This window comes from Ascidiella aspersa, chromosome 5 (assembly GCF_963924565.1).
Source record: "Ascidiella aspersa chromosome 5, kaAscAspe10.2, whole genome shotgun sequence".
Lineage (NCBI taxonomy): Eukaryota > Metazoa > Chordata > Ascidiacea > Phlebobranchia > Ascidiidae > Ascidiella > Ascidiella aspersa.
In genome coordinates, this window is record NC_139451.1 from 18,709,226 (window position 1) to 18,732,762 (window position 23,537).

At 37.9% G+C, this 23,537-nt stretch overlaps 3 protein-coding genes and 2 non-coding genes across 5 annotated transcripts in view; 2 read left to right on the forward strand and 3 right to left on the reverse strand.

Annotated features, from left to right (window-relative positions):
• Positions 1–390: 390 nt before the first annotated feature.
• LOC146145210 (uncharacterized) lies at positions 391–9,446 on the reverse strand. Its single transcript, XM_083390504.1, has 8 exons — positions 9,202–9,446; positions 7,085–7,221; positions 5,603–5,683; positions 4,798–4,930; positions 4,043–4,210; positions 2,574–3,264; positions 1,385–1,581; positions 391–703 (listed from the first exon to the last, which is right to left on the reverse strand). The coding sequence occupies exons 1-8, from the start codon at positions 9,444–9,446 to the stop codon at positions 391–393; spliced, it is 1,965 nt and encodes a 654-aa protein (XP_083246630.1).
• Positions 9,447–13,127: 3,681 nt separating this feature from the next.
• Positions 13,128–15,836, reverse strand: LOC146145211 (electron transfer flavoprotein beta subunit lysine methyltransferase-like). Its single transcript, XM_083390010.1, has 2 exons — positions 15,513–15,836; positions 13,128–14,581 (listed from the first exon to the last, which is right to left on the reverse strand). The coding sequence occupies exons 1-2, from the start codon at positions 15,768–15,770 to the stop codon at positions 14,054–14,056; spliced, it is 786 nt and encodes a 261-aa protein (XP_083246136.1). The 5' UTR covers positions 15,771–15,836; the 3' UTR covers positions 13,128–14,053.
• A 1,256-nt stretch (positions 15,837–17,092) lies between these two features.
• Positions 17,093–17,164, forward strand: Trnaq-uug (transfer RNA glutamine (anticodon UUG)). The gene has a single exon. It is a non-coding gene; the product is annotated as a tRNA-Gln (tRNA).
• Positions 17,165–17,478: 314 nt separating this feature from the next.
• Positions 17,479–17,550, forward strand: Trnaw-cca (transfer RNA tryptophan (anticodon CCA)). Its single transcript has one exon. It is a non-coding gene; the product is annotated as a tRNA-Trp (tRNA).
• An 855-nt stretch (positions 17,551–18,405) lies between these two features.
• Positions 18,406–23,537, reverse strand: part of LOC146145214 (nuclear pore complex protein Nup205-like) — a 33,096-nt gene continuing 27,964 nt past the window's right edge. The window contains exons 39-43 of the mRNA XM_083390785.1: positions 21,761–21,909; positions 21,308–21,394; positions 20,829–21,006; positions 20,170–20,273; positions 18,406–18,785 (exon numbers count right to left, since the gene is read on the reverse strand). Coding sequence (XP_083246911.1) covers positions 18,636–18,785; positions 20,170–20,273; positions 20,829–21,006; positions 21,308–21,394; positions 21,761–21,909 — 668 coding nt within the window. The 3' untranslated portion in view covers positions 18,406–18,635. The remainder of the gene's footprint in view (positions 18,786–20,169; positions 20,274–20,828; positions 21,007–21,307; positions 21,395–21,760; positions 21,910–23,537) is intronic.

Genomic DNA, 23,537 nt, shown 5'->3' on the forward strand with positions numbered 1-23,537 from the left:
TTGGGTTTGGTAAATATGAATTGCTTTCATATCGCAATGCAAGTTGAGAAATCATTAAGTGTTGCTTTCTTTTGTCGAACAATGCTTATTGATTTAGCAGAATGATGTTTTCCAAACCCTGGATGACGCAAAGTGTATGTTCGTCAATGGCAAATTCGTATCATGGCGCCGAAACGGTCAAAGCGTAACACTGGCCAAACTTCACATTAGTTTCTTAACTCGTATCATACCCCGGTACCGATACGATAAACAGAGTACAGAAATCCCAGAAGCTACATTAAAGGAGCATTCGTAGCCAAGGCTGTGTTGGCGTGCAAACGCCTTTTCGGGGCGCCCTGCTTGTTAGTCATGGACCAGACTCGTTTCGGTTAAGAACCCGGCTCTAACCAGTTACAACTGGATGTTGTAGCTCGTGACGGAGCCAGATGACGAGTCGTCGTCGTCGTCGTAGTCGAGGTTCTCAACCACGTCGTCCAATTTAGCCACTGCGTCTACCGCTATTGCGTTCAGCGCTTCTTTGGCTATTTGGGCCGCGATCGCCGGCGTGTAGCTCAGGTCCTTGCGAACCGAGACCCGCTGCGGTCCCACGTTGAGGTTTACCATGCCGACATTTTGTGTCTCGTGGTATAGACTGCTAGGTGGCGGAGGAAGAGGCTCTTCGTGGCCTGTACTTCCTTGATCGACAGTCGATAAAGGTTCGTTGCTAAAATAAAGAAAAAAATGCTTGTTAAGTGAAGCAGAACAACCACAGCGGTTAGGGAAAGTTGAAGTAATCATTGTTTCTTAAATACCAAATATAGCGTAATTAATAAGTCTCGAGGAAATTAAAAACACCGCGCGGTGATCTACGGTGTATGTCTAGCAATAGCGTTACAATTAGGAACGTTTATTGTCTGTTTTTTCAACAAATCATATTTCAATGACTTAAATATCAGTAGAGTCATTTCCCAAATCCGTAGTTCTGCAAGTCGGTAATTTTCAACAAATATCAAGTCAAGTCCAAGTTACTTAACAAAGTGAACTTTAAGTCGAAGTCGTTGCCAAAGCAAGTAAAGTCCAAATCACATATAAATCAGTGTTGTTTGTTGCCTAGGTTTTTGGGGCTCAACTAACGTTGGTTGTCAATTTTAATTTGAAATACGATTTTTTTCGTTAAAGTTTTGAGTCGTCAAAGGCAAAACTACATTGAGCACTATGTAGAATGACAATTAATATATAGCTTAAGTGGCATTTAATCAAGTTAAACGTGTTAACCTTTATTGACCTCTAATTTTTAATGGAGGCGTTATTCTAATATCCCGAGATAATGACTGAGATATGTTAACGAAATTTAAGATAAAATTCACTTAATCTGCGCCAGGGTATCTAAATAATTGACGTTTACCTTTCTGGTGCTGCGTCCGAAGGAACCCCGGGTGCAGCTCGCTTCCTTTTAGATTGCTTACTGTTGTAGTTGACCGAATTGTAAGTAGGCTCTATCGGCTGTGTGGATGCCTCTGCTTCGTATTGGTGTTGTTTGGGCTGCTGGTCTATATATTCGTTTTTTTGTTCGTCGTACGTTGCGTGGTTCTCCATGTTCGCCTAACGTTTAAAAGTAAATTTATATATTTAGGTCACAAAATGGGTGCCTTAACCGGCCTAACTTAACACTTGTCGGCTTTACAAAAATATATTTAGAAAATGTTTTTAATGATAAAATTTCGAGTTTGGTAACAAACGCCTTGGTTATCAATATTTTATATATATTTACTTACACTTGGCTAAACGACTTTTTCGGTAACTTTAAGAGTATAAAGACTTGTTACCACCACGAACAATGTTAAGGTATAAATAGTTGTACTTTGATGATTTAAGGCGTATTGCAGACTAATAAACAGGACTTTGGAGTCGGACTTGGGACTTAATGGTTTATTTCGCTTAGATCGAAAATTTCGTAAGAATATCCGAGTCCCGATCCCGACGTTCACATGGGCCAAAATTGAAATCCTTAATACCCCAAACTGTAAACTGTAAAGGTGGAATAGCATATAGTGGAATATTTTTCAACCAGGTGTTGTGGATGGATGATTGGATGTGTTATATGCGGGACAATGTGGTTGGATGTGTTATATCCCCTATGGATGGATTGGTGTATATCCACCCTTTTAATTAATACAGGCCGTAGACTGGAGATGGAACCAGGACTAATCGAAATCGGCAAGTTTGGCCGGAGTCCGACTTGTAGATTTTTTTTAGTTGGCCAAATTTGAATTCCGGAGTCGGACGATAGGGTTGTTTTAACTAATTGAGCAACCGGTTTCGATTCCGACAAGCACTGTGCAAATTTTTGTCCCACATTGATCGTTTTGTGCAGAACAAGCAAATACGTATCGCCTATTAAGTTAAACTAGATTTTTCATTGCTTTTGTATTTTATGTTTTTTGATACAGGAAATAAAATAGATTTCAGTTGGAAATTACTTTTTTATCGAGCTAGTAGATGGTACATGTCGCAATTGTTTTACCTTTAAGTGGTACGTAACCACAAAATGGTTGGAAATTACTGCTTCAAAAGGCTAAGGAAACCCGCTGTACCTCGTTTTGATATTGGGTATTTTGCGGCGATGAGTAGAGGTCTGCATTGAGGACGGTCTGTCGGTGATGGGTTTTTCCTTTGGTCATCTGGTAGTATCTCTCGTCGTCATGTTGTTGCTGCTGTTCATTGTAGGCATAGTCGTGGTCGTACTGGTCCATATTGTCGAACTCGTCGTAGTGCTCCTGGTGTTCATTCCCATGCTGATAGTCGGCGTTGGAATGATGTTGTTGCTGATCAGTCACTGCATCGTTTAAATTGTAAGGCTCGTAGCTAAAGTCGCGCCCCTGATTTCCAGCATCGTGGTTCCCGTTCGGGTGGTGGACACCTTGGTTATAGTGTCCTCGCTCCGCACTTCTCTCGATGTAGTTTACGCTACTTTGGTTCAGATTCGTTTGACTGCGCCTCCCAGAGTGGCGAAGACCTGCGTTATACCTGTTTCTCTCGGAACCGGAATAATCCGGATTCGAAAATCCGACAGATCCGTTAGGCATATGCCGGTTGACGCTGACCGCTCCGAAAATTTGCGACTCAAATACGTACTGGCGAATCACGTTGAAGTATAGAAAGGAGGAGAAAAATATGAGGTTCTTTAGAAAGAAAAGTATGCTGCCGACCTGGCCGAAGTTGCACAGATACGCGAAGCGGAGGAAGAAGAACGGCATTTCCAGAAAAACAACGCTGATGAACGTCCTGTAGACAAAATGCATCACCATAATATTTTCGTTTACACTTAAACAAACATCAGACATTGATTTGTGTTCAATTTCAGTTGTAAAAATGTGATGCTCCAGCTATATTCATATATTTTGCTTTAGCGGACTTAAATTGCTGTATATGGGTCTAAAAAAGTTCATGTGAACACTTTTGTGCTGTAAAACGTAAACATCTTTAGTTACAATTCCAAATATGTCCCACACTAAATTTGCTCGTTTTGTTCGGAACTTTTAACTGGCAAAATATTTGCACTTGTTACTGTTTAGTCAGGAACTGGACGAATACCTAGTATATAGTTCTTTTTTAATCAGTCAATGAAAAATTAATTGCAGCAACGTCTTTACGTTTTTAAAGCTATGTATTCAAGAGTTGAATCAATGGTAATTTGCAATTGTAATTGATGTAATTAATTACAGTTTTTAATGTAATTAAGGCAAATTTGGGGCTCAATTAATATTGAGAAAAAGTTTCAATAATGTTCTACGTTGTTTATTTTTTTTTGAAAAGCGATGAAACTTAAACTGTTTTCCGTATTTTAGCAGCATTAAAGAACTTAGGCTGTATCAAATGTAATTTGTAACTGTAATTGATGTAACTAATTACAGTTTTAAATGTAATTGTAACTGTAATGTAATTGAAATATTTAAGGGAGTAATTGCAATTGTAATTGAACTGAATTAATGTAATTGATCCAGCTCTGATGTATTCTCATCCTACCTAACCATTGATCATGACGCAGCGGGAAAACACTTACGAATACTTGGATCTGCTCTTCACTACCAGAGTTGCCATACCGACAATGGCGAGAACGAATATGGCAATCACCCATTCGCCTAATGCTGACTGCAGCTTGTAGTCGGCGAGAGTCATCACGAGACGAATGTCGTAGATGCTCAGCATGTTTCGTATCAGCACCCACGGTCTGAATGCAGGGGGATACATCGTGACAAGATTCAAGATTCAATTTATTTTGGGGCATTATTGCAAACGTTGAAAAAAAGAGCATACAGAATAACACAAGGACAGCGAAAGGACCATGTAGGATTGTAGGTCATCAAGTCGAGCTGCCCATGGGGCGACGAAGCGTTTCAATTATTATGTACGATAGGCCTCGTATACGGTACATTAAAACAAAAACAATAAACAATTTTGACAAAACAAAAACAATTTTGAGATGTGTGATACCGCCAAAATTTAAGAAGTGACCTTTCCCAACCGTTTATCCAAATATGTGTCTGCGATTAAAGTTAAGAATTGCAGAGATTCGGTTAAACGACGCAAACTTTTTAAAAATCAATTAAAAAAAGTCTCACTAACTCGTTTTGTAAACCTGATGTGATACTTTTTTTATGAGTTAACACAACCTCGTTGGACTTTGGCTGGAGCTACAATGGCACCAATAAAGTAACTATAGAAATATTATTCTTGAACGTTAGCTAAAAAAGGGAAATACTAAATACACACGCATACGAAAACTCGTTGATTAAAGTATGTCAACCCTCGCTTCACCTGGGGTCGTTCCACGCCAGGGCCTTTCCATTGTCCGAGTTGCGGGTCGTACTCGGTACGAGTGAGGTCTGCGATGTGCGCCGACGCATTGAGTACTCGCGTACAGATCCACGCAGGTCCATGGCTCCTGTTTCTACTCAAATGAGACATATAAACTATAAAGTGTAAAGCTGGACAACATGGAACGTGGCGTTGTTTTGCGCAATGTGCGCAAAAATGTGCAAAAAATGTGTACACATGTTACAATGGATTGAAAAAGTGCGCACTTTTTTTCAGAATGTGCGCACATTTTAAAATGATTTTAACAATGTGCGCGCATTTTTGAATTAGAGTTAGAGTAAGAGTTAGGCGAGTTAGAGTTCTTTGAAGGCATTTTAAAAATTGCGCACATTTTCGCGTGCACATTTTTGCTCACATTGTGCAGAGAATAAGAAAAAGGCAGGATTCTACTGAAATAAGTAAAAGACAGTTACAGATTCAAAGATTCAAAAAGGACCGATTTGTTAAACAATTTGGCTGTGAGCTCATTGCGTTTCGGTGTTTAATTTTTTCGTTAAATTCTGCATTATTTGCTCAACAAATAACGGCGCTTGTATCGCACTTGCATTGATTTTGAATTTTTGTTAAAAAGGTGGACAATATACCGCCAATAACGAAACGTACCATAACTGTTCAACAGTTTATTAGACGTTTAGCCATATGGCAAGGGTTCCGGCTTACTTTAACCCCTGTGTCTAGCTACCAAAAATAAAACGGAGAAAATAAGGTAAGTTGCGCATCATCAATATACGTTTGTTCGCTTTACCTGTGATTTCTTCCAGCATGCCGCCCGATTCGTGATCAAACTCGCTTCGCAATTTAAACTTTTTCACCTTTTCAGTAAGGTCTGCAGCAAATAAAGACAGTCCTATACATGAGTGCAATACATGCTAAAACAGGTTTAAAGCTTACAATTCCGAATAACTGTACTGCGTTTTTTTGATAAAGAATGCCGAGACAGCATTTAACTTCCACAAACCTCAAGACAAATTTTAAAACGGGTGTGTATATGGCCTAAACAACAGGCCTGCAGAGCATACCACCCGCGATGTTAATCTTTTTTTTTCTATTTTAAAGTGTGGATTTTCTTGTGTTGCGCGACCACGTATATTTGCTGTAATGAATGGCGAAAACTATAAAGGGCATAGTTAAGTCATTCGTTTAATTAAAAGATAAAGTGACTGTAAGCGTATAATAATTTAGTGACTGACCAATTCAGGGGTGAGCAAAGTTTTCAGCTGGCGGTTTAAAGTCTAGCACTTTAACAAATAGGAGCGAATGAATTAACGTCTGGAGAAAGTTTGCAAGAAGTATTTGTTGTGGGAGCTACAACAACGTGAGTGTGTTCGTTAAAATATAGTCACAAACAAGCGCGAATCCAGGGGGCAACCAGGCCATGTCCACACCTAAAACTATTTTTTTCTTAATTTTGGAGAGCTCTTTTTTTAACTTTATCGGGGTGTAATTGGTTTTGCCCGTTTTTAGAAAATATATATAGCCTATAGCTCAAAAGCGGGATAAGAATGCGAGCAATATTCAAATCTCTTGTATGTGCCGTACCCAATGCCTCGCATATCTTTTTCAGTTGAAAGTTTGCCCATTTTAACAAAGTAAAAGTAATTCTTTTCGAGCTTCGTGCGATTAAACTGTATTTAACCTGCATATTTTCGCACAAGTTCGCTCGAGAATCAACTTTAGTATGCTCCCGAAAAAATATTTTTAATTGTGGGCTGTGGCCCTTGAACCATTTTAGTTGGTGCAATACTGGTCTACAGTTCATTCGCAACATTTAAATCTATGTTTGTGAATGCACCTTATACATCGGCCCTTGATACATTTATACTATGATTAGCCTACTCTTTAATTGTTGCTTTTCGTTTGTTCTTAGCATCTTATTGCTAGTTATATTTGTAAAACTGAACTGTCAATTGATAACTTGCGCATTAAGTCATGATGACGTGACATAATAGGCCAACGGTTTGTTATAGCTGATTCTGGCAAAAAATATGTACTACTATGGTGTAGAAAATACTTTTATGCCTATACAGCGTAAAAAGTTACAAGCTTGCAATTGCATTATATGTTATGCAAAATAAAATTCCTTCAACCAATAAAAAAATAATGCAAAATAGTTTACAGTAATCTTGATCTAAGTTACTAATTCCTTTCCGCGTAAACTGTACTTTATTGGACGTTGTACCTATGGTATTTTCAGAGCAACATACTAAAACACTGGTCCAGAGCTTACCGGTCACCATAAGCATAACGGCAAGCAGTTCGACGCAATGAGCGTGAAAGTCGAAACTGTGATCTTTTCCGCACACCAAAATCATCGTCACACATGGAATGGCTGATAAAATGACGTACAGCAACATACTTGGACACCTGTAGAAGAAATACAATTCGGGTCGTTGTGTTACAACAAAGTTTGGACATTTTACATCTTACTATACTTTACATTTTATAACTTTATATTGCAGCGGTTTTCGATCTAGGGTCCCTGGTCCCCGAGGGATCCGCGAAGCAGTTTTATGGGGACCGCGAAGGAAACTATGAGTTAACCATATTCGTAATTGATGCTAAAAATGAAATAAAAAACAAGCTCCTATGTGAACGTAAATGGACCAATACGGGAAACAAAAGTATAGCTCAAGCGGTGGTATAATTAAGCACACAGTTACGAGCTTACTGTGATAAAGTCAGGTGGGAATAGAAACCTAAGCGTTTTTGTCGCCCAGTCTATATCTGCCTTAAAACAAAGAAAGTTAAAAAACAGTTGAATACAAATCAAAACCGTAAGATGGCTGTCAAAGGATTAAGTGCCAAAAACGCCTTTTTTGAAAACAAAGAACGTTGGACTTTCAGTTAGCGATTTATTAGTTCAAAATCTTCCCTGTAGTGATTTTGAAAATAAAGTATTGCTTTCAAAAGTCTTTCGTTCTGTTGATTGTCTTTTCATTTTATAATGGACCGTAAATCATCTAATTCTAAAAAGTTGGCAGGAGACCGCCACGTAATTTTTTTTAGAAAGGTTGAGAATAAGAGCCACCGCTCAATAGTGTTTAGAAGTGGTAGGACTTTTTACAAATGACGCCACAATATGTTGTTATATCTTAACGTCAATAACGAAGCCTACATTTAGCTTTTGACAGGATGTAAAAGTGCAAGGAAACCAGGTGTCTACGGTTAGAATACGGCAAGAATTTGCAATAAATAAAATCTAGTTGTTTGCAGCGAAGGCGTCAGCTTTGTTTTTGTTTATCTGTTTGAGTGACAAATCAAAAATAAATTGTCGGCCCATAAACAAAGAAGTGTTTCATTTTAAGTGTATTGATATAAACAAGTTATTTATAATCTTATTGTCAAGTCCAAGTAGAGTCAATGGGAAAAAAATAGTCACGCACTTTTTGTTATTTGCCCGGTATCTTCAATCCTACGTACGGCACGATTTTGAGGGTAGGCTAAATCTTTCCCCTATAACATATTTGAGTCACTGTGAATTTACCCAAGCAATAAACGTTCGCCCATTTGTGCGCTAAAAAGCTTTTATGCTAATCGTAAAGCCGACATTTGGTAAACACTGTCTGTTTCAAAATGTAAATATTTAAAAAAATTTTGACTACAGCTCCCTCTTCGAAATCATGTCCCACCTTTCGTTTTTATCCTCAACTTAAAATATTTCACTAATCGTATTAACAACACTTTTGTGAAACATTTTATGCGGAAAGAGTTCCTATGTCTCCATTCTTATACTTTTGCCTCAAATCCATAATAATTTTCAGAAATACAACTAATGGGCATACTTGATAATATGGAGGTGAGTTGATTTACTTACATGTGAAAATCAGTTGACAGTTAAATACACAGAAGGTGTAATTAGCGTTAAATGGATCTATACATGATACAGTCGAATGTTTTTGTTGGCTCTGTGCAAGGTTGTTTTTGACGTAAAAAAATTAGGTGGCATTAAACATATGGCTTGAAATCGCATGAAAAAATGGTTCTTGTGTGCATCAATTGGTCTACACTTGCTGTTTCATTAACGTGGAATGAGACTTTGTAACATATTATACCAATAGAAAAGGCCTGTTGGGACTGGCGATATTTTGTACTTGCACTATATTCATTTCAAAATGACTTTCATTGTAAACTTTTACATTAGTTTAGCGATACATCATCTTTGTTGTCGAAAAAACAATAATGAGGACATACTTGACCGACCCATCAAAATTGTCTGACTTGGTTATAGCCTATTTAAGACAGGGGCAAATCACGGAGCAAATATAGGAGCAAACAGTACATGGCTAACGAAGTTTGAAAATTGTTAGAACCGCTCAGCAATCGGTGGTTAAAAAACTGACTTACCATTTGCCCCTGTGAAAGCTCCCGAACTTGGTCCACTGAAATGCGAGCTTTAGCGGAATCCAGACGAGTAGAGTTGAGGCAGCCACGTACGCGATTATGATAGACACGAGGAGCCAGTAATGGGGTTCGTCACCGTTTGACCGCACATGGGCAGTCACTGTTCCGGTCAAGAACACAGGGGCACCAAAGGCTAGAAGCTGACAGCCGTCCAGGAAAATTAACTTAGCCTTCTTCGATCTTGACATGATCTGCCTGTATGTCTAAGTGCGACCGATATTCTACGCTTTAACCAGGTTCAGTCATTACAACGCTTCTTTAAAACAAATGAAAAAAGTTAAATGACATTTTTAATGTTTACCTTTTTTGATTTTCGAAAAACCAAAGTTCTATGGCACAGACGAATAGTTCTATTGGAGCACCGCCCTATGTTCCCAATTGTCTAATTCTTTTACAAAACACGAAGAGCAAAATCTCCATAACTTCGAAAAACTCTTGCTCAAGATTATACAACCTGGTAATAATTTTTGTGAAATGGTGTACGTCGTTTTACTGCGTCGACTTAAATTGGTTATTTTTATCAGAAGCGTAAACATAACAACTGCTTTTCTATGTTGAGCTCACCTTCCAAAGGTTCGAAACAAAATCGTCTGCCGGCATAACAAACTTAGGTTCGCGTGATTTTTGTTACAGTTAACTAAACTCCAAAATTAACGAGCAATGCATTCCCAGATTTAGTGATGCGTTTCTTGCATAGCCACGTACAGGTACGATTAATTATTGGCCCGCGAAAGTGTTGCGTGCTGTAAAATGCGTGCTGGCGAAAACTAATCATTAACTGATGAATAGTGCAATGCAGTTTGTCCGACCAAAGTACATGAAAGCTGAAATCTCTGTTGCCACCGAGTTGCTATTTCGTTTGCTTTGTTAAATTGGTGTAAACAAACGGCCGGATGAGCTTCGTTATAGCGGCGGAATGCGAGAATTATACCTAACGATAGTCGTATGCTTTTAATTTGTAAACGTGGGCTTTGTGTACGATGTTTAATTGCAACTGTCGCATGAGGCCATTCTCCCAAAGTGCAAAGAAGATCTATAATCAAAAGTATAAAGCCCTATAGACCAGCAGCTTAAAAATTAAAACTGCCGAAAAATATGTTTACTTTTTTAAGGTGGAGCATGGTTCCCCAAACTCCACTTCGGTTTGAATTTTGTACATATGCGCACAAGTTTCATCCACAACGTGTTGAAGGTTAATTGTTTTTTGACAGATAGGGCATAACTTGCGACATGATTGCTAACGATGAACAAACCCTCCCTCCAACAAAAAACGTAAACGGCTCTTGAATATAAGAACACGACGCTTTCAATTGGCACACAGATGCGAGCTGAACAAATTTAAGTGTTTTTTTTTCACCGGCATGGACTAGCCTACACACAAGAATAGCCCTGTCTTTCCATCACATGACAACGTCAAATGCAAACATTGCCTTTTAACTCATTGCTAGTTTTAAGATTCCAGTTGCAATAAAAATCGTTAACAGTCATAAGCTTGATAGCCGTTGTAATAAAACGTAACATGTGTTTTTATGGAAATGTTGTTATTAGCAAACAAATAAAGACTTTTACTTGGATAAATGTCTGACTAATAAAATTATGAGGATCACAACCTTTGGCGTATGTAATCATTGTTTGTTTTCTGGCGGGTTAATCGAACCTTTATTTGCGCTGACACGCCTTTCAGGGAACGGCTCCCAAACATTGACCCCGCCAAAGTGCATACAAATATGCAATTACCGCCAGGAAAATCCACCGAACGCAAACACGGTTACGCACATAGCACTTCGTTATCTCGTCAGTATACTCTGTAACAGGCGATAGTTGGGTTTTGTGTATTTAGAACGTAATGCGCGATGCATAGTCAAAGCATTTTCTTCACTTGGCCAATAGGGATACACGGAGATAAAGTTACCGGTAATTACTTTGTTAGTGATGTATGTGCTGCTAACACATGGTAATTTCGAAGCAGTCCACCTTTAAAGAGTATGATTTAAGCTTTGTCTTAACAATATTTAAAAAAAAAAAAAATATTGTTTTTCAGGTTTAAAAATATGTAGGCACCTTAGGGCTGGGATGGGCTGGGCAATTATTTTTAACCGCTGGCCGCATGAGAAACTTAAAATGTTGTGGCTGGCTGGCTCAAAAGAGGATCTCAAATACACGCAACATGACGTCATACTCTGACGGTATAAAACAAATAAGCTAACGACCTTGTTGTTACCGTACGTTTGAAGTTTCCGAAAATGTGAAATATAAGTCAAAAAATAAAGGCCACAAGACGTCGCGCGAAAAAAATGCGACTATCGTTATTAAGTTAGGAGTTGTGCGCAAATGTGCAATTTAAATCGAATTTCAAGAAATAAAATATTGAGACTTTATTTGTTTTAATATACAAACATGAATTTAGACTTAAAGGGGGCGTGACGCATTGAGCAGAGAAAAAATGTAGGGGAGATGTGGGTCCAGTGACTCGGGAGCTTTTCTACCCTTTCCATTTAAAATAGATATTTGGAATTTGGGCTGTGTTATCGAGATGCAACGCCATCCTTGTCTACGAGTTTTCGAACACGATGAAATTCTGTGTAAGATTTGAGATAAAACGATTTTTGATAGAAAAATCTAATAGAATTCGTATTTTGTACTACGCAAAGTGATTATATATTGTGGTTTAATAGGAAAAAATCTTATTACATTTTAGTTGGCTGATGGCAAACAGTACACCTAAAAAGCTAGTCTAAGTTTTAACTCAGGCCATACACCAAGTGCAAATGGCCGCCATGGGGACCAGTGGTTCACAACCCAGTAGACCAGTGGACCAGTCAATCAGCAGTATTGTTCGCCTACCGAGTAAACAAATCACAGAAATCAGCAAGTTCCCTACGGCATCTATAAACTTTAAAGTTGGTGGTAGCCTTAAACGTATTAACAGACACACAGCCGATAGTAATGACGTCAAAATTGCTTCTTAGGGGATATAATACCTAAATATGATTTAAACTAGAAGACCATGTAGCCTATATAGTAATAAATATATATAAATTAGCAAATATTGCAGATGGAAATTACTGGACGGTGTTTGAGTTCGTCTTCAACAAGATGTTCTAAATTTAATGGTCCCTTACCCTTGAATGGGTGGGGGACCAATGGCTCACTTAGGTAGCATTTTTTGCATTCAAAATACAACTTTTTTGTTCTGACATTTTAAGTTAAATGCTGTGGTATGTTGAAGGGTAGATTAAAGTTCATGTTAGAACTTCGAAATCCCATTTTACTAGGCAAATGAATCCTGCAGATACAAAAACGTCAACGATGAACCACTGGTCCCACATCTCCCCTATACATTGCTTGATAATGATATTTTGGAGTTTATTAAGTCGTGGGGCGCATTGACCCAAAAGTTAAAATAAAAATACGTAAAAATGTCGCACACAAAACGGTAAAAACTTGAAATGTTTTTTTTTGCTTTTGAGGTTTCAAGTTGCCGATGTGTTACTCGCAATACAATGGACATATTACAAAGACCGTATAAATCGGGAGAAACGCAAACATGGTATAAACCAAAATTTTAAAGAGTGTCGCGCGAAATGTTAAAATAATTGACATTTTAGTCTAAAAACAGGACTAGATCCTGCCATGGAAAGAGTGTGTACGATAGGCCTACAACGAAACGTGTAATAACTTGCCCTTGTTTTCGCTTAGCACATGTATTTTAAGAAAAAAATAAACCGCCGGCCGGATTAAATTACTTGATTGGCCGATTCGGCCCACGGGCCGTATGTTGCCCAATGCTCAAGTCTGTTCTAAAGGCTACAAGGATAGTGGTGCAAACTCTGTCTGCATGAGAGATTTAACAAAGCAATGTTTGTTTATTAGCGATAGAATACCAAACAAAATAAATGTCAAAAATAGTTCTTCATTTATTTTTGGTATTTTTTTCGGTTGAAAGTTTTTATTCAAGGCAAGACCATGTTAGTGCTGACACCACATAGCTTAGTTAAAAAGAACAAAATTGGTTTATTCGACAAGTGAATCTTGGGGCCTTACATGTTAAGATATTAGTACCAGGGAGCTGACTATATTCCACAATTTGTGGCCGCCAAAATTTGACGATATAATACGCTAAAAAGGTTAAGTTATTTTTCTTTGTAAATGCACTGGGCCGCATATATTTCAGGCCAAATGACCTCCCTGGTGTGGTTTTGGGCAAGCATTACATGCCAAAGCTCTTTGGCACTAAAATACAATCGCAACTAGTAGTACTCAGAATTTTACCAAATACATACTATATTAGGCTTACCATATTTGAATTGCCCAAAGAGGGCAATTTCGCTTAAAAAAGTGCAAACCATATGTATTTAATTTTTTTGGAATTTATCACCTTTTTTGGAACAATTATACCTTATACGCATATTAGGCAAAAGTAATAAGCCTAAAACACAATACAAGGCAAAATAAATTTACCATTAATATTTGGTGTTTTCTTTAAATTTTGTTAAAGCAAATGTTAATAAAAAATGATTCAAACTCAATCTGTCGCCAAAAAACAATTTAATTTACAAGGTCTTGTGCCGAAAAGTCATATAAAAATATAATTATGTTAAAAAGATACACAAACAAACACATTATCCTAGAAGAATAACATTTAAGCATTTGAAATGTCCTTTATATATTATAAAGAAGCAAATCTTCTCAAAAAATAGAATGTATACTTGTCCTATAGTATAAAACAGTTTTACTATATGTAAACTGTTGCTACCAGGCATAGCATAACATTAGTTTTAATATTAAAAAATAGTCAGTTGCCTGGGTCCCATTGCATAATGTCTACATTTGAACAGCCATAATGTTCTTCTTTAACATTACTGGGCAAATTGTAAGTCTCAAGAATTCTCAAATGCTTGTTTATGGCATGACCATTTAGAAAACCTCTTCCTGGATCACTTAATAGAATAGTGGGTGGGTTTGAAAAACTACAAATTTTTACCATCCAGCAATATATATAATTTACCATGTTTTCATCATAAAACATGTCTCCAAAGAAAACAATATCAAAAAAATTTGTTAATTGGCTCAATGAGTCATTTTGATCTTTTAAAAAATTATCACTACTTACAAAAAATTTATAATCATTCATAAAAGAAATGTTGCTAAAACTAAATTTTAAAATCTGCTTTCTGTGTTCAGCGGAGAAGTTTAATTTATAGTTTAAACCAACAGCTTCCAGAGCAGTTGTATCTGTATCATTTGCAACAACACAGTGTGCTTGCTTTATGCAGCTTGCAATTGCAGTAGCTCCACAGCCGCAACCAATGTCCAAAACATTCTAAAGAATTGGAAATTGTGTTAGATTTATTATTAGTATGAATGAGTAACAGTTTAATGACTGTTTAGATTCATTATTTATATAAAAAGTTATGTCAGTTTAATGAATGTTTATTGCAGAAACACAAAATAAAACCTTCAAGGCAACAATATCCAAATCAAAATAAACTAAAATATGAAGGTATTAATGCCAATAACATAGAATGCCAAATATGTAGTAACATCCAGGACAGATCAAGATTTAAATTCTAAATTATTTGGACTAAGACCCGAACCTGATAGGACCATGTCCTAAATTTATCGAAATAAGGTCAAAATAGACAAAATTAGCCTAAAAGGGGAAGGGTATGGGCTGATTGGGAGACACCTGTCTGGTATCAGGCGTTTTGGTGTCAAAATTTGTGCGCCATAGTTTCAACGACGCCGCTGTTTGGTGCCAGATTGTTCACCCCTGTTTGGGATTATGAGGTGAGATACAAATTAGGTTAGGGTTGAAATTATTAGAGGAGTTAGTGGTGAAGTGATGTGTAGGATTTGGTAAAATGTTGTATAGGTCTTATATTGGCAATTTAGGTTTTATTCTGACAGGTTTAGGTCTTATTCAAAAGATTTTAGATCTTGATCTGCATGGATATTACTGCATATTTGGCCTTTTATGTTGTTTGGTATTAAACGATTTAGACAGTATACCGACTTTAACGTACCACTGGTATCAGTCCTATTTTTGTCTTATATTGAATTGTGTTTCATTCTGACATTGCTTTTGTTCTGAGTTCAGTCAAGTCTTTAATGGTGGACAGCTACTTTTCATATACATATATTCTTAGATACTTTCATTTTTTAACTTTAACGACAGGCTACTTGTCGCCATATTCTAACAAAACAATCTTATAGACCTAATCAGCTCAGCATAAGAGTATTCCAAGACTTACTTTTTTTTGGACAAATGAAGGATTGTCAAGAATAAACCTTGTCATAGCTTGGCCTCCCGGCCAATAAAATGCCCAATATGGGTCGGGAAATGGACATTTTTCTGGTGTTTGTTTCCACAAGGCACAACTTGGCGTGATAAGGTTCAGTTTGATTTCAGGCGTAAAATGCTTGTTTGTAACTCGGGTGATGGTGTCGATTTCTTTTTCAACGGAACTTTTAGAAGATATATTGCTGAAACGTCTAAACAGCCTGTTCATCTCATGCTTTGTGTTGCGCTACAGTAAAATAAAAGAAGTTTGCCGAGGACTGGGAATTAGCTTTTGCTCAATCCACATACCGGTATAAGGTTTAGTTTACGGGAATTTCCCTAAAAATGTATTTGTATGTACTGTATAAAAAGTTGTCAAAGTAAAAACAGAGTAGTGAAATCGTGACATATAGTTTTTCTAAATAATATATTATATGTTGCCATGAATTGTCAACAAATTGTTGTGTAGTGAAAAACAGAAAAAGTTTTATTGCGCTTTATAAAATATTGACGGGAACACACAATAAGACCTAAAAAGCAACAATACATAAAGCCCAAAAAACTATAAAACCATAGTATTAAGACAAACGACATAATAAAGCCAAATACGCAGTAATATCCAGTACAGCATACGATCAAAATCGTCTGACTAAGACCTAAATCTGTCGGAATAAGGCCTAAATTCATCAGAATTAGTTCTAAATTCAACGGAATAAGGCCTAAATTCAACGGAATAAGGCCTAAATTCAACGGAATAAGGCCTAAATTCTTTGGAATAAGTTCTAAATTCATCGGAATAAGGCCTAAATTCAACGGAATAAGGCCTAAATTCATCGGAATAAGTTCTAATTTCATCGGAATAAGACCTAAGTTCATCGGAATAAGGCCTAAATTCATCGAAAGAAGGCCTAAATGGCCAGAATAACGCCCGAACCTGTAAGTAGAGGGTATGGGACGATCGGGGGCCATCGGTCTGGCATCGGCCGTTTTGGTGACTACGTTTGGACGCCCTAGTCTGACCGGCGCCGTCAGGGCGCCGCTGTTTCGGCACCGGATTTTTTGTCCTGTTTGGGGTTATTGGTGGGTAATGGGTGGGGTTAGAAAATGGGTTACTGTTTAAACTTTTAGGGGAGTTAGTGATGTACTTAGGGGTGGGGTTTGGGGTTAGTTAAAGTGTCGTTTAGGCCTGATTTTGACCTTTTAGGTCTTATTCCGACGGATTTAGGACTTATTACGATTTAGACGGTACTAATACCATAGGTATTAGTCCTATTTTGGTCTTATTCCGAATTGTGTTTTATTCTGACGTTGGTGTTGTTCTTATCTTGGTCTTATGGCTGGAGTCCATATTGACGATCGTTTGTCGATATTGTGGGGGCACGGGTAATACTTTTTGTTGCAAAGTCGATAAAAATTGCAAATTTCGAAAAATACTAGATTTACTACCCAAAATGATAATATATCACGATAAAAAAGTACCACAGTAGAACAGTCGCCTAATAACATTGTCCCCCAAAATAATAATGTAGTTTTGCATCGCTTGGCAGTCGCGGTCTTATGGTGTAACGGTTAGCACTCTGGACTTTGAATCCAGCGATCCGAGTTCAAATCTCGGTAAGACCTCCAAATATTTTTTATATTTCGGTAAATATAATAGCTTTCAAAACGAATTCAAGCATTCAACAATATTTTAACTCTGGATTTTAACACTTTATGTAAATGTATTAGAATATAGTCAAATATTTCAATATTATTCATAGTCACTACACTTGTTAAAACTAAATAAATTTGGAACCAGTTAAATGTTTTCTTCCATTTCACTCGTTGTTAACCAAATTCTATTTTAAAACATCACAAAACTAATAAACAACTGAAACGTCCTCTTATCATGAGAGTATCGTAGTATTACATGATAATTTAAAAGCGTAGTACGTGTCGACTCCGTGGCGCAACGGTAGCGCGTCTGACTCCAGATCAGAAGGTTGCGTGTTCAAATCACGTCGGGGTCATACTTTTGAAATTAGACATTTTATGTGCAAGAAATGCGCGATTTCGTCGAGTAGGGTGGCCCAGTCGTGCTGTTAAACCGGTGACCCGAAGGCCCACCAAAATATGCTTGGGGTGCACCAGTACAAAAAGCTATGCAAGGGTAATTACAAACTTTCAATGAACCATTAATTTTTGACATTTTAATGACAAAATAAGTTTGTTTGAATGCTGTTTTATGACATGCAATAAACTCACAGTCACAAGCAGCCTTCAAATCGAACCCTCACCGACAGTGTGTAATACTTCGGCAGCTCCGCTCGGTTTAATTGACATGATGATATTGATATGCATAATGATTTTTCATATCGCTTTTCACCTTAGTTTACTATTTAAGTAAACAGGGTGCATGAGTTCGTCACAACAACTAAGGGTTCACCAAACCAAAAAAGGCTGAAGAGCACTGGGGTAGGCTACCCAGCCTCGGCTCGACTCTAGTTTCTCCAGCTTATCGCAATGTTCATTGGGAACTAACAACTTACTTTAAGGCGGAAGCTAAAACATACTACCGGTACCTTACCTAAACTAGACATGAAGCAAAGCAGATTACCTAATTTAGCATTTCCTATTTTTAGTAGGAAGATAATTTAAAGCGACATTTTAATGCCTTGCTGAAAGGGCTACGGAGTATGTTAAAAACAAAAAGACTCCGGCCAAATATGATATTCATTCAAGTTCCGAGTCCGGCTCCGACTTTACAGCCGGTATTTAACCATTTAGCTTAGCCTATATAACGATAAAAAGGTGGATATTCAGCAATTTATTAATAGGGGTGTCATACAATTTATCCATTCACAATACAGTGTAGGAACATTTTCCACCAAATGCTATTTTAACTTTGCAATTTACAATCGGCGAAAATTGGTGCTGCCCGAGTTCCTAATCCGACAGCAGCGAAATTAACCGACCCTGTCCAATCCTGAGTCAGACTTCGACTCCGCAGCCCTGCATTGCAATAACACAAAAGCACCCCTAAGCAGAAAGCAGTCAGTTTTTTATTTGTTCCACGAAAACAGCAGGAAGTTGGCACAGAATGTTGTTTTCTTTTTTATTTTGCGGCGTGCAGTTTGACAATGTGTTGCAGTTTTCGCACCAGCGGCTGGACGAAAAAACCGGCAGAACCCTTGACCTGAACTTCGATTTGGGAAAGCTTCTGGAGAAAACTGTCGGGCAGGCAAGGTGGCAGGTCATTTTTCAGCTGCGGTGCAGGAAAATGAACAAAAAATAAGCTTTGAGAAATACCTTGAACCGACAATTTTGTCGCAACTATTATAACCAAACAGTTATTGTTTTCAGGCAGGGGTTGGCAACCCTTTTCTAGTCGCGGGCCAAAACCAAACTTAAAAAGGTCTCTGCGGGTCGCACAAATCTAAGAATTGTGTTATTAAAATGTTAGAACAACTGTGAATCAGGCAGGCCTCGGATATTTTTCGCACTTAAATACGTGTTTAATTACATTTACATAGGCATTAAAGTTATAACGCAAAGCGAATGAAAAGTGTAATAAAATTACTTTGAGGAAACGCGATAACATTAAAAGTTAATCTAGCTCGGTGTTTGTTAACTGTTTCAAGTCTTGGCGTACCGTACCTGGCGAGCGAAGCGAGCGCGATTTTTTTTTTGGTGTGCCGGTATTTCTTTTATATATATTTTTTTGAGTTTTATTACATTGCCGAAAAAAGAAAAATGTTAAAAAATATATATCCAATATTTTGCCCGACGCACTTGGCTGGCAGCCTTCCACGGCGCAACGGTCAGGAATCGCTGATCTAGTTGAAAAGGCAGCATCAAAGGTAAACAAACCGGGCGTATAAGGAACATTCGCGCAAAGCGCAAAAATTTTTCGCAATTAGGAAGTTACAATAGTCAAAAAGTATTTAAAATAAACTCGTGTCTAATGGTGAAAATAACGGCCCAAATAGACGTTAAAAGCGACATGCTTTATTTTCAAACGTTTCGGCAGTTTCTAATGCCATCATCAGTGATATGAAGGCCACATCGGTTGCACCCGTTTATACACACTTTGGTCGCACCAAGAAATGATAAGAATGATAAAAAAGTGCGAAACAAGCGTCGCGAAAAGATAGATAAAAAGGTGCGCAGCAAAAAACGAGGAGCGAGGTGTAAAGACGCACACTCGCAGGTGGCTTACACCTCGCTCGAGGAACGAGGAGAATAAAGCATGTCGCTTTTAACAATAAAGCATGTCGCTTTTAACGTCTATTTGGGCCGTTATTTTCACCATTAAACTTATGAACAGATCCGTATATAGTGTTCCAAACTCGTGTCTGATTTGTCAAAGAGGCGGCGGGCCGGAAGAATTACATCCGGCCCGCGGGCCGTAGGTTGCCGACCCCTGTTTTAAGGGTTTGCGATGGCTTATCAGGAAATATGGTAAAATATTTTTAATTTAGCACCACAGGGCAAGCAAAACTATGATATAAATGACTTTTGACAGCATTAACTACAAAATAAGAAAGTACACTATAATTTGTTTATATTTGCCATACGCGCTTGACAGTAAAATATATTTTTGGGGCAAGGCAAGTTGCCATTCACGTTTAAACGTGCTTAACAAATACCTTATCTATGTCGACCCGTCGAACTCCGAACTGCTTTCCAGTGATCGGTGAAGGTAGTGCTGCGTCCTGACCTAGAAAGCTTTCGCCGGTCAAGTTGGATATATCTGCAAAGAGGCAAGAAGAGAACTATAAATATTTCACATCTTGAAAAGCTTTTTGTAGCAGTCAAGTCGCAATAATAAACTATTGCAATATTAGGCCTTCCACATTTTCATTGTTCTGAAAAAGCACAGAATGTATTACCTCGTTTTAAATAATTATACACACATACAGCAAACGTAGCAACGAAACAGACCTACCTTTGGCTAATTCCATCATAAATATTTGGTGTTTCCTTTATATGTATTAATATGAACACTGATAACAAAAGTGTTATATCTTAGAAGACTTAGATACGTGTTACGGCTTTTTTATATTACACTAGTAGTCTATAATTTATTAAAGTTAAGTTCACAATGAAACACAGCTACAAACCATGCAAAAAAACAACAAAATAAACCTCCGAAAAGTTTGTTTCGTTTTTTAAATGCGGATTTAAATTTGTTTTACTCTAAATGTTAGAAAAATTGTGGATTACACAAACACTTTTAATTACAATAAATCTAAACTCTAAAAGTATTAGATTCTTGTTAGGTAAAGTGTGACATAAGATTACTCACCTTGCAACCTCCGGAGGGAACTTCTGGAAAAGCTTTCCGATCCGGCTTTGTCCGGGAAGAGGATGTTGCCACTTCCAGTTTCGGCCGGCGCCGCACGAAGCACGTAGTAGTCGAGGTGTTGCCATAGTAGCAGGAGGCAGTTCTCCATGATGAAGTAGAGCCGCTCGAGATGGGACTCCTTCAAATACGTAAGCAAAACTTTGCAGTAGATAGACACAAGATGGAGACTATTGTTAAAAGCGTAATATAGTTTTATAGGGCACTTCAAATTCACCGATTCTACTGAATCAAAGTAACGATCATCGAATAACGAACTTGGCTACTTGGTCACTCAATCCTAATTAGTTTTAAGATATTGTTATAGGCCTAGGAGCTCTACTGTGCGTGGAATGGTAATGAATATGTGATTAAAGTCAAGCGATACTACGATACCCAACAGTGAATTAGATAAAGCGAATTTGTTTGTTTGTATGACAAACCTTTGTGCGAATCGACTTCTTCAGCACAGCAGTGGCTAAATCGTGTTCCTGGTTTAGGGAGAGACGTTGCGATCCGAAACTAACAATCTAAAAGAAATTCAAGGTAAGATTTCTGGATTTAACAATGATAATGCTATGTATGATAAGTACTGCAAGTGTTTTGCAATAAACCTGCACAGTGGAATTTATGTAACTAGGAGCAAAGGGTGAAACTCGGAGGCTTTCACAGCAAGTTTAGTGATTTGATCGGGCCGGCAAACACATCCGAATGGAAGAGTTGAAAAACCTTCAACCCATTTCGGCCGAGACCAGCAAGTCTTTAATTACTATCGGAAATTAGAGAATAAGTGTTAATCTTACTTGGTACGTGTTACGCTGAAATTAGGTGTACACGAGTAAAAAAAATGGACGGCGATGTCAAGCAGGCCAATATATTGAACGATCGACACCAACCTCTTTAAGTTCCTGCGCGTTGAGACTGGCCACGTTCTCCAGTGTCCATAGCTGCCTTTTTTTCTCCTCGCTCTGCGCGATGAAGTGCGAGAGAACGGTCCTCAGAATGGGAAGAAGGATGCCAAGCGCCGGCTGTCGTTTGTGGTCCTCTGAAATCGATAGCAAGTGGCGTTGTAAAAAAAATTGACTTTTTCTTGGAAATAGTTATGCAAGACTTTTAGAAAGTAGCTTGCAAAACAAAGAATATTCGATTTTTCGTTTGTTTTTCTGATCAAAGTTACTTATCAGAATTATTGAAAAAAAAACTTTCTGGAAAATAAAAAATCACATATTTTCAGCTAAACCCGAATACACATTTAATGAAACGAAACATTTGTGTTACACTTTTTACATAAATATCATAATTTTCTTCCGAATGACATAATCTGCCAGAATTGGAATAGTCAAAATTAAAAACAATTGATTTTGGTTGGACATCAATGATGAAGATTAACTAATTACAGAACTAAAGTTCTAAGTTCGATACTTAGTTTAATCTTATACATTTTTACATGGTTTAAAAGTTTTATGACATGCAACCAGTGGCGTATCCAGGGGGAGGGTGGGTTAGGGTGTCCGGACCCCTAATATCTGATGTTGGTGTAAAAAAACAACTGCATGTTTATAACTGAAGCAGATTCTCTTAAGAGGTGGTTAACTGTGACTTTGGGCCCTTTTTATGTAATGATTGTTACCGCAAAATTATTCTCTATAAGCATATCCTAAAACCACGTGTTTAGTGTGTGATTGACAGAACTTATTTTCTTTCAACCGCAGCATGTATTTTAGCTGATTCGGCACACTGCTCGGCGCAGATGTCGCGCTAATCGAATACCACCCGGCAAAACGATCTTCGTATCGTTTCAAAGGTAATTAACAATCGCATTAAAGGCAAACTTCCAACATCTTGTAAGTTACGACCAAAACGGCTTTATCACGGGTAGGTTTATCGGAGATAATCTCAGACTTTTATTTGATATTATGGATCTAACTGACTCTTGCGAGATCCCAGGAGCCGTGCTATCCCTAGACATATATAAGGCGTTTGACACTGTAGAGTGGGACTTTATATATGAAGCTATGCAAAGCTTTGGTTTTGGAAACGTTTTACACTGGCTGCGGTGCTGCTACAACAACCCATCATGTAAAATCACAAACAATAACTTTCTATCCCGGGCATTCGTAATCGAACGTGATGTGAGGCAAGGCGACCCACTCTCACCTACACTTTTTGTACTGTGCATAGAGTGCCTGGCCTCAGCACTACGCGCTGATGAATTTGTTGGTATTAAGCTTTTTAATGACGAGTTTAAAGTATCTCTACTTGAAGATGACACCTTGGTTTTCCTTAAGGGTGATCAGGTAGATTTCGACAGAGTTTTTAATGTTCTCGACGAATTCGGCCTAATGTCAGGTTGTAAAATTAACATGAATAAATCCCTTGCGTTTTACGTCGGGCCCGGGCGACAGATTAGGACGGAGCGTCCCTTTTTAGATAAAGGTTTAGCTTGGCCTGCAGAATCATTTAGGTATTTAGGCACAGAAGTTCCAATCATGTCACGAGATGATCTTTTTAAACTAAATTTCGGTAACTTCTTAAGCAATATAGGTACAATACTTAATGTATGGTCGTCACGAGGGCTCACCCTTCTAGGACGAATATGCATTCTCTAAAGCCTGGTTATCCCATCACTAATTTATAAAGTCAGCGTCATCCCGATCAACCTTCCAGAAAACT